The sequence below is a fragment of the Lygodium microphyllum genome, chromosome 16 (genome assembly GCF_053477565.2).
Source record: "Lygodium microphyllum isolate KBCC chromosome 16, Lygodium_microphyllum_v1.1.10, whole genome shotgun sequence".
Classification (NCBI taxonomy): Eukaryota; Viridiplantae; Streptophyta; class Polypodiopsida; order Schizaeales; family Lygodiaceae; genus Lygodium; species Lygodium microphyllum.
In genome coordinates this window covers 56,221,487-56,235,568 of record NC_141150.1, presented here as the reverse complement: position 1 = coordinate 56,235,568, position 14,082 = coordinate 56,221,487, and the positions used below count along the sequence as shown (strand labels likewise).

The 14,082-nt window shown below is 40.9% G+C and overlaps 1 protein-coding gene across 1 annotated transcript in view; it reads right to left on the bottom strand.

Annotated features, from left to right (window-relative positions):
• LOC148022854 (Tetratricopeptide repeat (TPR)-like superfamily protein) overlaps positions 1–14,082 on the bottom strand; it is a 167,474-nt gene that overhangs the window by 99,120 nt on the left and 54,272 nt on the right. Inside the window, exons 9-10 of the mRNA XM_087695772.1 lie at positions 13,907–14,001; positions 13,463–13,613 (exon numbers count right to left, since the gene is read on the bottom strand). Coding sequence (XP_087551898.1) covers positions 13,463–13,613; positions 13,907–14,001 — 246 coding nt within the window. The remainder of the gene's footprint in view (positions 1–13,462; positions 13,614–13,906; positions 14,002–14,082) is intronic.

Here is a 14,082-nt window from a genome sequence, read left to right as displayed (position 1 = left end):
TTGTGCTTTTAGTGCTGCTAAGCACCCTTATTGCATTGACCAACAAGGGGCTTTTGGATTCGTCAACAAGATCAGGGAATCTCGCCTTGTATTTGATCCATTGGGAATTGAAGTTAAAGAAATACCGAAAGGGGCATCAATTTTGGGGCCAACAGGGTGTCCAATGTCCAAGATTATTAAGATAAATTGCAAATTTCAATTCATGTTTATTTGTTGATTGTCATAATTCAGAGCTTGATCAGGGAATTACCACCCTATCCAAGGAGGACTAGTTTCAGCAGCTATCCATACACGCGTTGGAAATTAGATTGAGTAAAAATTCCAAATTTTGGGCACCTCAAGACAATAGCACAATGCTCTCAAAACCTTCATGATGTCTCGATGGCAGCAATGATCGTTGTTGCCCATAGGTGCAAGAGTAGGCCTCGTTGAGATCACCTAGAGGAGGCACTCTGGGCTAATGGTGGTGGTGGAGATCTGGGCAATGCTAGCCATGGCTAGGCAGTGCAAGGGTAGAGTGGGTGGCCACAAGAGATGGTGCGTCAAGTGGGCAATGTGAAGCAGGCGGACGATAGCTTCAAGACAAAAAGTGTTGGGCGCACAACGTTGGTGCTACAAGCATGTAACCGCGTGGCAAGGCAAGTACCAATGGGGCGCAGCAAGCACGGCAAAGGTGCCAGCATGCGCAATGGTAGGCAAGAGCACCAAAGGAGGCAATGACTGGTTGGTGCGAACACTAACAAGTGCGCGCAAAGTGAACAAGGCGGCACAGGCGTTACATCTAGCAAAGGAGGTGGGCCACGCGGAGTGAACTCTGGAGGGTTTGGCGTAGGCTGAGCGAACTAAGCAACGGGAGCAGCTGGTGGTTCTAGCGGTGTTGGCATTGCTTGGGTAAAATTGGCCTGGTTCGCTGGTTAAGCTAGCAAATATCAGGCTCGAGGCAGCACGGATGAGTGGAGCTAGCGGCTATGTAAACAACTCAATCTTTAGCAATTCTTCTCTTCCTTGCACAAAGGACGAGAAGAAGCTGATGGCAGAGCAAGACCTCAAGTGGAGCAATACCAGCTAGTGGTGACTGAACAAAACCCATGTGGAAGCTACTCTGATACCAAATGTGACAAAATGTACCAGCTATGGAGAAGAGACAAATAAGAGACAGTGAGCGCCATAGCAACAAAGAAACATGTTTCTTTGAGTTTGAAACTTACAAAACATTTCTTGAAGTAAGAAATGTTTCTAACAGTAAAAAACGTGGGGGGGTTTTTTTTGAGTTAGAACCCACAAACATGTCTTTTTCAAAAACTGTTGGGCAATCTTAAACATGATGATGATGATGAGTAATGACTCGTGAGCGCTAAAGATTTTGGATGAGAGACTGACTTTTTGCGATTTTGTTTAGTTATTGGACTCTGTCAATCTAGTATCTATTCTTATCTTGAAAGTTGATTATTATACGACTTTAGTCTCATTTATGAATTATCTATAATATATTACGATTCATTTTGGATTTTAACATTTTGTCAATTTGTTTTGGAATGACAACCATGACGTTGCAACTTGAATCAGTCCAAATTGCACATACGCTATTTACATTTGTATATCAATTTTCTTTGTGTGATATATATGAATCATAATGTTTGAGTTCTAAACATAGTAAAGCTTTCCAAAGACTAACTTTTACATAAGTGACAAGTCAATGATGGATCATGGATATGTAACATATTATTCTCAATTGACTCTCATCTATTATCACTCAAGCTCAATTGGCCTTTCTTTCTTTAAGAAAGAGTAACATAGAAGCTTAGAACCTCTTTCCCTAGTTAAAACTATAAAGAATCTCTATATAAAAAACCTTTGTTTCTTATTTCATCCCCTCTTAAAAGAAACTTACGAAACATATTTCTAAAGTTTCCTTTCTAAATGTTTTTTATGTTTCTAGTTGCTATGACAATGACAGTAAGTGAGTTGAACTGTGACAACAGAGTCTACTTATTGAACTGAAAGATAGAGTGAAAGTACCACACGAAGTTAGATCAAGGGTTGACCTAACCAACCTTCCACCAACTAACTAGAGTTAAGCTAACTTACACTAGTTCCTAGTGTCACTACTTTAATGTCAAAGACACTAGTTATGCATGCACTACATTAATATTTATTAAAGTGTCCACACCGCATGAATTACATGGGGACTGTCGAGAATTGACAAATTCTAACATTCACCTCCATCTAGGACCACTCCTCCAACTTGTCAAGTGTTTCATTCATAGATACCTACTAATGGACGTATGCAATAGTGGCCACATCCTTAGTCTTTCCTTCTTCAATCTTCCACTACATTTACTCATACACGTAACCTCATTGTACATTTTTCTTTTAGCTCTACTTTTTGTTTTGTTTTACTTTGAGGCATCTCACTACTAACCTCTATTTTGCAAATTCTGATTTTTCTTTGTTGGGTTCTGTATTTAAGTATAGGGCTAACATGTAGGTTTGCACTAGTCCTTCCAAGCCTGGAGACATATACTACCTACTCTAAATGCAACAGAAATCAAATAGAAACCACTGAAATGATCTCTCTTAGTTTCTTAATCATCAGAAACATGAAATACTTACTTGTTTTTAAGATTAAATTTCCAAATCTCCTACCTACGAAGAACATTGGTTTGGGGGTGAATCCTACTTCGACGGTGCTTGATCTGAAGCGCGCAAGCACTCAAGCTTGAATATGTTAGTCCCAAAAATGGAACCAAAATGTAACGGACGGGAGCTCTCGCTCAATCGCCAAGACCCATGGATTGCTTATTTCTCCAAGTTTTTCAAGCAAGTACTAATGGCTATCTCTCACATAGACAATGCACTATCCCTCTCTACGAGTGTAGTGAGCTTATCTCAAGCACTCTGATAGCTCCCTGATTCGTGATGCAAGCTCAAGCATCCTCAAGCCTCTTCCTCCAAGCTCCATGCTCCATAGCCACGTGCTAGAGGAGAGAAGAGAAGAAGAAGAGAGGAGATGGTGGAGAGTGTCACCTCCAAGATCCCTCACCCTCACACACACACTCCCTTACTCACTCATACTCCCTCCCTCAAGCACTTACAAGTAAGAAAGAGAAGAGAAGGAGAGAAGAAGAAGATTCCAATTCACCACACACTAAAGAATGAGCTTTTCATTCACTTTTTGAATTTATATACAAATCCCTCATCCCTTTGGATACCTATCCCCTTTTTTACATGACTGGCCATCATGGCAAGGTCCTCTTTTTCCATTCCCTTCTAGTTTCCCTTTCTCTTTACTCATGCCCTTCTACCCTTTACAATTTACATAGGAGGGAGCCCGGTACTCTTTTACAAAATTTTTGTAGTGCCTTTACATTTTAAAAATGTGCTTCTACTATCAACTTAGCTTTTGAGGTCGTCATTGTACTTTCTGCCATTTCCCTTCTTGCTTCTTCCATTGTGTCTAATTTCCTTTTGGGCCACCTCTTCTGGGTGACTCAACTTGCGCTTTTCCACTTTTTTTTCTTCCTTCTTGTGCTAAGATTAACACCCTATCCACATCAGCTTCTCCTGTGGGTATGCAAGACATACGGTCAGCCATGTAACGTTGCATCCCTTTCCATAAAACCATAGAGAAATCAAACTCGAGAAGCTGAAGTAACCATCCAACAATGCATCCAGTAGCACAAGGGTTTATTAACAAAATAAAGCAAGGCTTGATAGTCAATGGAAAAACAAAAGGTGTAGCCAAAAGGTAATGCCAAAATTTCTTAAACACCATGATTAACCCTTTCCTCTTTGTAATAGAGTAGTTGATTTCACTATCTGTGAGTTGTGTGCTGACAAAGCTCACTGGATAGTCTAAATTGTGCTCACAAGACTGGTATAACATAGCTCCCATGGCATACTTCGAGGCATCAATGTGAATGTGGAAGGTTATGGTCCAGTCTAGGGCTCTTAGGATTGGATGCACACCGTTCCTTTTGTGGTTTCATCTTCCTAAGAGATTTGTTCTTCTATCAACATAGAGGCTTTCCCTCCCAAGGCAAATCGTGTAGCATCTCTCTTGATGCTATCATGGCAATGACTTCTACCTTGCTCTTCCAACAATCTTTGCCAAGTAATAGCCAAGTGCAACATCTTTCCGTGCTACAATTCCACATGTATCTCTTTGGCATTGTTACCTTAGGCACATGTCTTTGAAAGGGATGCAAATACTTACCAATTTACAGTATCTTCTACCCCTAGACTATAAGTGTTTTAAGTCTTGTGATCATTGTTCATATGGCTAGCAAACATGTAGCAAACATAAGAAGTCTAGCATGAAGCGCATGGGTGAGCCTGTGGCTCTTATTCATTCGGATGTATGTGGTCCCATGCCCTGTCAATCGCTAGGTGGTGCGAAGTACATTGTCACATTAATTGATGATTACTCATATAAGGTCTCGGCTTACCCTATTAAGTAGAAATTGAATATTCTATCTTTCCCACGGTCTCTTTCATAAATGCAATCCACTCCCCTATCAAGTAGATACATGAATTAAAGCATAAATTTTAGTAAAGCCTTACCTCTGCAAGGGCTAGGTCAAATAAGGCTGCCCTTAGCTCTGTTCATAGTGGCTCCTCACTTAGGTAGTTTCTTCCATCAGCTCAATAGTTCCTTCTTTTTCTCAGTTGCTTCTCTTCTTCTATTCGTAGTGCATAGTAGATGAAGAAGGAGATGATGAATGCCAACGAAGAAGATGTAAGAGGCAAAGTGCTTCGAATGGGCCTACACTGATGAAAATGCCAACTGGCTGTAGCGTTTTCAGGCTCTACAAAGGCTGAACAACCAAGGGGCGCTAAAGATGGAAACCTACAAATAAGGATGGGCTGAATGGTGGGCAGCTTATCTATTTATAGATGCAAAAGGATTCTCCCAAATTAGGGTTGTGCTTATGGGACACAAAAGCTCGCTAGGACCATGCATCATTTAATAAGTTTTTTGTCATTTACATGTTTTGGGTCTGTTTTAAAGAGCTAATCAGTTCTAATGTATTTTTTGCTCAACAGGAGTCCCACAAACACACCACTTTAAGGGAGTGAGCCCTAAAGTGAAAGCACGGAGCAAAAGCAAGAGCTATGGTGGAAGGAGCAAGAGCGAGAGAGAGAGAGAGAGAGAGAGAGAGAGAGAGAGAGAGAGAGAGAGAGAAGATATGGAAACTCCAACAATCACAATGTGTGACCGGCCTTCCCTTTGTTCAAATGTCACTGAAAAAATAAAAAATAAAGTGATGGTGATGGGTGCCCACCACCTGCAGTGTATAGGTGTGCGAGTACTGTCAGTGTAACTAATACACAGGCGGCTAGGCACATGCGCCTTTACTCCCCAACAACCTCCCAATTTAAAAAAATGTGCCCCTAGTGAGAAGAGAACAAGAAAAATGTAACAAAGTACAAATGTGCGTAAGTACGATAAGATGAGGAAAGCCTCATCTCATCCAATGCCCATCAACTTCCTAAGCAAGGAAAAATGCTCTGCTGAGAGACTGTTGGTAAGCAAATCTACAAGATTTTGTCAATTGAGATCTTGACAAGCTCAATGGACTTGTCCTCAACGACCTCTCAAATAAAATGATAACGCACCTCAATATGCTTCATCTTCCCATGGAAGACCGAATTCTTGGCCAACTAAATAGCACTCATAGAATCCGAATGCAGTGTAGGAACTGCATCAGTAATACCAAGGTTTGCCACCAAACGGCCTAACCAAAGAGCCTCCTTGCAAGCCTCAGTGGCTACAACATACTCTACCTCTGTAGTAGATAGGACCATGTATTTATGCACCCTGGACATCCAAACAACATCTCTAGCAAAGAGATGTTGTATTTGTGCACCTGGACATCCAAACAGCATCTCTAACCAGAGAACCTCCTTGCAAGCCTCAATGGCTACAACATACTCTGCCTCTGTAGTAGATAGGGCCATGTATTTGTACACCCTGGACATCCAAACAACATCTCTAGCAAAGGTGAAGACATAGCCAGAGGTGGACTTCCTATTGTCAGCATGTCCTATATAATCAACCTCAAAGTATCTCACGACTCCTATATCCTGACCACCATAATAGATACCCATAGTTGTTGTGCCCTTCAGGTACCGCATGATACCTTTGACGGCATCCCAATGCCATTAGCCAAGTGCAGCCATATAGCGTGCCACAACTCCTACTACAAATGCTATATCAGAGCGAGTAGTGATCATGGCAAACATCAAACTACCCACTGTGGATGCATAAGGGATCTTGGCCATCTCGGCCTTCTACTCATCAAACTACGAACAATCGGCCTGACTAACCTTCACATGAGAAGGTAAAGGACAGCCAATAGGCTTAGCATCTTGCAAATAAAACTGCTCAAGGACCTTCTAGATGTACTCTGGTGCTAGGTAAAGGAGCCCCATAGTGCGATCACGCGTAATGTGCATCCCAAGAATATGTGAGGCATATCCCATGTCTTTCATCTCAAAGCTCTTCTTGAGCTAACCTTTCAAGGCATCCAGCTCATCATGAGCACTCCCAACAATCAACATATCATCCACATAGAGGATCAAAATCATAAGACTGCCATCACAAGTCTTCTTTGTGTATAAACACGGATCCATATCACTACAAGAATATCCCTATGAATGCATAAAAGTATCAAACTTGTGATATCATTCCCTAGGTGCTTGCTTAAGCCCATAAAGGCTCTTTCTCAATCTACACACCAGGTGGTCCCTGCCGAGTTCTGCAAAGCCCTTAGGCTGCTCCATGTAAATCTCATCATGCAAGTCCCCATGAAGAAAAATCATATTGACATCCATCTGATAAAGATCCAAGTCAAGCTAAGTAACCAAAGCTAGTACCAAACATACGATAGTCATCTTCACAATAGGATAAAAGACTTCATCAAGATCCACACCATGCTCCTACTTGAAGCCCTTTGCCACCAATCTGGTCTTGTATACCAGCTTGGGGCGTCTAGGGGTACTTTTCAACTTGTACACCCACTTGCATGGCAAAGCACGCCTTCCACTAGGCAAAGGAACCAAATCCCACGTATGATTTTTCTACAGTGAGTCATACTCTAACTGCATGGCCTTCTCCAAAGAGTGACTATCATCTTTGCGCATAGCCTCATCATAGATAAGAGGCTCACCAACATCTGTCACCATAACATAATCCATTGAGGACACAACCCGTACGAGCTGTTGTCTATCTCTAGTGGACCGCCTCAAAACAGGCTGGCAAGCCTGGACATCCTGTGGATCATCAAGGACCTAAGCTACCGAAGCATCAGCCGCTACCGCAAGTTGTCTACTTGGTTGTACAATAGCAAGAGGCTCCCCTTGAAATATCACCCTGCATACCTCAACAACATGCTCAGATTGCTTATGCATTTTCTCCTCATAAAAAATATCATGGCTGCTGCGGATAATCTTCCAAGCCTACACATCCCATAGGCAATAGCCAATCTCGCCTGCATCTCCATAACCAAGAAAGATACATTTCCTAGACTTAGGATCCAGCTTATTGCGCTTATCCTTGGATACATGGCAGAAAGTCTCACAACCAAAGACAAGCAAATAAGCATATGAGGGAGGTTTTTCACACCATACCTCCTCTACAACTTGATAGTCAAGAGTAGTACATGGGGACCGATTTATCAAGTGCATGGTAGAGGTAACTACCCCAGCCCAAAAGTGATGTGATAAGCTTGCTTGGCTAAGCATATTGCAAACTCACTCCTGAACTATCTTATTCATGCGCTCAACCATACCGTTCTAAGGTGGGATGTACGGGGCAGTCAACTGACGCTTAATACCCCTGTCGTCACAAAACTGCTCAAAGGCTTTAGAGATACACTCACCCCCATTATCTGACCTTAGGTATTTCAACCTATATCTAGACTAATTCTCAACCAAAGCAAGCCAAAGTTGAAATGCAGCTAAGACTTTTAATTTATGTTTAATAGGATATGCCTAGACCTTATGCGTATAGTCATTAATGAAGATAACGAAATACTTTGTGCCGCCTAACGACTTGCAGGACATGGGATCACATATATCCGAATGAACGAGTCGATGACTCAACTATGCATGTCATACCAAACTTTTTATCCGTATTACGTGTGTGTCTACCATATAGACAATGATCACAAGACTCAAAGCACTTATAGTCAAGGGACAAAATATACTGCAAACAGGTAAGCATTTTCATTCCTTTCAAGGATATATACCCAAGGCAACGATGCCAAAGAGATACATGTGGAACTGTATCCACTGCCAAAACATGGTCAATTAACCCAAATACAGATAAGGGGTATAGAGTATTGGACTTAGCACACGTGCAATGACAAGATTCCCACGTGTAATCTTCCATGAGGAATCACCAAAAGAAACTACATAACCTTCATCATCCAAAGTGCCAACAGAGATAAGGCTCTTCGTAATAGCCGCTACATGACATATATCATAAAGAGTAAACGTGCTACCTGAACCAACCTGACATCACCAATATCAACTATCTCTAGTGTCAGGGCATTATCCAAACGAACAGATCTAGTCAAACTACAATAGGAGTGAAACCACTCTCTATGAGGAGTCACATGAAAGAAATCCCTTGAATCTATCAACCAACACTGAGTATACCCAGACAAAGCATCAATCAACTGTGATATATCAAAAGAAAATTTTGTAAATATGAAATCATCATCAAAATCAATCTATACGATATTAATCTCTTCAATCCTAACGTTGGACCTACTAGGGACAATGCTGTGATCATCATTTTTGTCATATACTTTACCCTTGCCATTTTTCATGCGCTTGTCCTTGCACATTTTATCGCACTGTGGCCGAATATGTCTTGCTTTCCTTACAGCCACGAGACTTATTGCGAGACTATCCGCATAACTAAGAATGAGACTGCTGCGTCTCTCTTCCACGGCGATCATTACCACTCCTACAATTATTGCCTCTAACTATCAGAGCATGAGAGGTGTGGAAGCATCGATATTTTTTATGTTAACCTCTTCATTCAAGAGTGCACCCTTTACATCCTGTAACTTCAACCCATCAGTCGACACACATAGCAGTACAAAATGTATCCCATGATTCAGGCAATGTAACCAAAAGGAACAAAGAGGGGAGATTGCCCTTGAATTCAATCCCCTACGAAGATAAATGGCTAAGAATAGAATGAAACTCATTTAAGTGGGCTGGCACGGAAGTACCCTCCTTCATGCAAATGTACATGAGTTGCTTCAGTCAATACATCTCAGAAGCAAGGCTCTGCTTGTCATAGACATTGTGAATCTTATCCCATAAGTCTCATACAAACTACCCATTAGAGACAACATTATAGAACACATGCTTAGAGAGAGACAATATGATGGTGGACTTACATAGCTCATCTTATTCAGCCCAATCCTCTGCATCAATACATTCGGGCTTGATACCCTCATGTTTCAAAGGCTTAACATGCATTTTCTACACTAAAACTTACCAAATTTGAGCCTTTCAATAGCTGTAGTTAGTACCTCCAACTTGTCAATATTAAAATGGCACTATCATTGAAATCACTAGCCATACTAAGACTAAGTAAATCATAGCAGCCAAAAACGTCAAAAACGTTTAGAAACGAAACATCAAAAACGTGTTTCGTAGGTTTCTTTTAAGAGGGGGTAAAATAAGAAACACTGATTTTTTTATATAGGGATTTTTCATAGTTTTGACTAGGGAAAAAAGTTCTAAACCTCTATGGAACTCTCTCTTAAACAAAGAATGGCCAATTAGCTTGAGTGATAATAGAGTCAATTGAGAATAATATGTTACATATCCATGATTCATTATTGACTTGTCACTTATGTGAAAGTTAGTCTTTGGACAAGCTACAATATGGACTGAGTCAAGTTACAACATCATGATTCTCATTTCAAAACAAACTGATAAAATATCAAAATCGAGAATGAATCATAATATATCATAAATAACTCATAAATGAGACTAAAGTCGTATAATATTCAACTCTCAAGACAAGGATAGATACTAAATTGACAAAGTCCAATAACTAAACAATAGCACAAAAAAATCAGTCTCTCGTCCAAAATCTTGAGCCCTCACGAGTCATTATACATCATCATCATCATGTTTAATATTTACTCAATAGTTTTTATCAAAAAAAACCATGTTTTGGGTTCTAACTCACCCAAAAAAAAAACCATGTTTTTTACTCTCAAAAACGTTTCGTACTTTAAGAAATGTTTCGTAAGTTTCAAATTCAAAGAAACGCGTTTCTTAGCTGCTATGAAGTAAATGCACAGAAGGGCAAAACAAGTTGCTGTAATAATCTGTAAATCAACCCCAAAACCATTGCCAGATCAACCTGAGAACAAGGGATACTCAGCAAGTAATGAACTATCCTCAAATCAATGCACAGAACTGTCAAATGGAGATGATTGCTCGCATAAACAGTGCAGTAAACTGCAATGACAGCATGCTGAAAGTGAAGTACAACAGTAAGAAATTAATACCAAAGAGGAGCAATTACTGATATAAGACAAACTACAACTACCAAGAAATAGCTCCAACTAGCAATGAGTGAATATGTCACTAGCACTGAGAACTGTCAAAAAATCAGTATGTTAGACTTAGATACATCCCATAGGCATAACCATCATACATAGAATGGGTCTCACAGGTAATAGAAGAGACCAACCAAAGGCACAACGGACTGAGCAATGTAACAAAATCTCAATACATAACCAACCAAGACGCATACATCATTGACAACATCGTAACAAAGATAGGTGTCGGTCCAAAAGTAATATCAGATCAGCCCACTAAGCATCAACTACACACATAAAGCATGACAAGAGCATGTATATGTCACCAAGTCCCACGGTCTCATTGTAAGACCCTCAAGCTCAATTGCATAAACAAATGCTTAATGTAACATCCAAGTATAAGGCTCCCATTGGAACAAAAGCCGAATGCCAGACGAGAAAACAAAGCTCAAAACATCATGTGGAAGGCATCCATACATCCAAGATCCAAGTAGCATATATCCTGAAGCAGCCGAGCCAAGTAACTTGCAGAGCTCTGACTAGAGCATTAAAGGACCATCCATAACAGTAAATGACAACCAATGTCGAGAGTCAAAGCTCCAATCTCAGCTCAAGAGCATATAAAGAGCATAATCAAGCATGCAATATCAATAGTGTACCCCAATGTAGCATCCAAAGTGCTCCGAAAACACCCAATAGCAATAGGCATACAAGATCCTTGATAAAAGAGCACTCAACCCTACTAATTACAATAGTAAAAAGCCTCTTTAAAAGTGAGCAAAAGAGTGCTCAAATCAGTCCAATACTATCTCACATCAATGCCACATCATCACCCAAGTATTCAACATCAATACATATGTATAGAGGCATCCTGGAAGGCATATACGAGCTTCAAACAATCAAGTAAAGCCTTCACAAACCTACAAGCAGCAAGTTTGCTGCTGTATACAGCAAGGAACTGAAGTGTATGAGCTCAAATCTCATGTCCAATGCGCAATGTCAATGCCAAGGGTACCCGAGATGATTGCCCAAATGCCAAAGGCCACAAGGGAGGTGTGAGAGGTGTCAAAGGTATCAAATCTGACAAGGGGGAGGGCTGCCTAAATAGGCACAAACAGGTGGACTGCTGATGGAGGGGCTGCCTTAGATGCTGGCCTCAATAGGCCTTGTGGCAATGCTCAATGGCCTCTAACAAGGGCCTAGATTAGACCTCAAAAGGGGGGGAAGAATCCGGGTAGAAGATAAGGCTCAATGCATACCTTAGAGTGAAGAATCCATGGCTGCCATTGAAAATGTGAGCTGAAGCTTTTCTCCACAAGTTGAAGCAATGCCGGGTCGGGCACAAGCTCTTGGGGAAGATAGCTCTAATACTGGTTGAAGGGAGTAAGCCTTGAAGTGGAAGCACGGAGCGGAATCAAGACCTATGGTGAAAGGAGCAAGAGCAAGAGAGAGAAAGACACAAAATGTGAGAACTCCAACAATCATAATCTGCGAACGGCCTTCCTTTATTCAAATGTCAATGAAAGAAAAAGAATAAAGTGATGGTAATGGGCGCCCGCCACCTACAGTGTGGGTGGCTAGGCACAAGCGCCTTTACCCGTAACACCACTTTGATCACTTGTGGAGGCAGAGGTACTATCAAACATGTATATATCTTTGCCTAAGCAATAAGGGTAGCATTAGAATTACACAAGTTAACTTTCTAGTAGAGTGGGAGTGGACTACATATTAATGAGTATGCAAATTGTGTCTGTTACACCCCTCAACATCTAGATGGGCACTAGTAGCATTGGTCATAGTGGTCATGAAGTGACTTAGTGCATATGCACTAAGTACACTTCGAGCTTAGGGCAGCTAAGTCCTATTTATAGGACTCAAGACCCTATTGTTCACATTATTGTGTAATCACCACTCCTGGACTATTGGCCCGTTGGCCAACACATCCGTACACCAAGATGGTGTGGGACTGGTAGTATGGGACGTCAACCCTTGGGATGTGGTAGTCACCTGGAGTGCTGCTAGCTCCTAGGCTGGGGGGGTGAACCCATTTGGCTCTATCACTCCAAGGCGAGTCTGATGTCCAGTCCCTTTCATTTGTGAATACTGCTTGTGTCATGTCTTGTGCGCAAGTTGGATCCTAGGGGGAGGTATCAGTACCAACCAAAGAGGGACCGGTTCTCCTCATGCAATGCTAATACTGTGCTGAGGTACTAGGCCTTGAGCAGAAGGAACTCTCATGCATGCAGCCTGTCTTTCATGACATCAGAAATATGTGAAAAGGTCTGGAACAATGTCAATAATCAAATAACATGTTCTGCATACTCTTTACAGATCTTTCAAGAGGTATTACTGTGAATCCTGCACCTTATACCCTCACTCCTTAAACTTATTGCTACTTTTGCCTTTTCTCTTGTTGGCTTCTTAACCACCTTACTTCACTTAGAAAGAAGCATGGCTTGTATGCCTAACTGAAGCATTAACTGATGAATCTCCTAAATGGAGGATCCAACAGCTATATGTAAGGTATTTTTGGTGAAGTTCTTTAGTGTAGTTTCTTCTCAGTATACTCAACTACCTTTGTTTCCGAGAAAAGAAACTTCTATTAACAAATCTCCAACTCCTCTTATCTTCATTTCCTCTTATTAGAGTAAACATTAACCCTTTAGCTTCTATATTTCTAAGAAATGCATCAGAGTTGTTCTTTTCTGTTTAATTACCATGAACATCCAACCTTGAAAGACCAAGAAATTCCAACAAATATGAAAAAGAATCCTTGCCATAGATTGCACCAGAATATTTTGGCCCTCGTAAGTGAACATCCCACAAATTCAGTAGCTAAATGAGATCTTCATAACTCATCTAAGGCAAAGACTAGCACACACCTGCACCCCTGCATAGTATTTCCACGCTTTATCGGTTTTGTAATCACTTGCAATGAGCCGGTAATTGGATAAAGCAAGTTCATAATCATGCAGCATGAAGGCATAATCAGCTAGAACTCTGATCTGTGACTCAATGGAGCTAATTGTGTACCTGTAATACAGCCAACAGCGACTGTGTGAAGCAACATTACCACATATCTTCTATAAGCAATCTTTGAACAAATACTGGCATCTAGATTAGTAAACCCCCAAAAAACACCCCTTGGGGGCTGGAGAAAAACAAAGGAAGAAAAAAGAGCCAGAGATAACCAAACTAAGCCCTTTTCAGATATGATTTGGGCATGATTTGGGTCAGATTCAGCCGCTCATACAATTGTTATGCTTGACTATCTCCATTAACCACATAGATTTCCATGATCAATACATCGACTTAATAATCAATACATTGAATTAGGTGAGGCATCTGTAGTTTCATCCTTTCCCTTGCGCCACCAAAGATTCTTGATTTGGTTTCTCAGGCCCTTCCTGGTTGCTACAACCTGGTTACATATTCAATGTTAAACAGCTCAGAACAATAAAGATTTAATCATGTCAATTACAATGGGAAACACAAACATGTG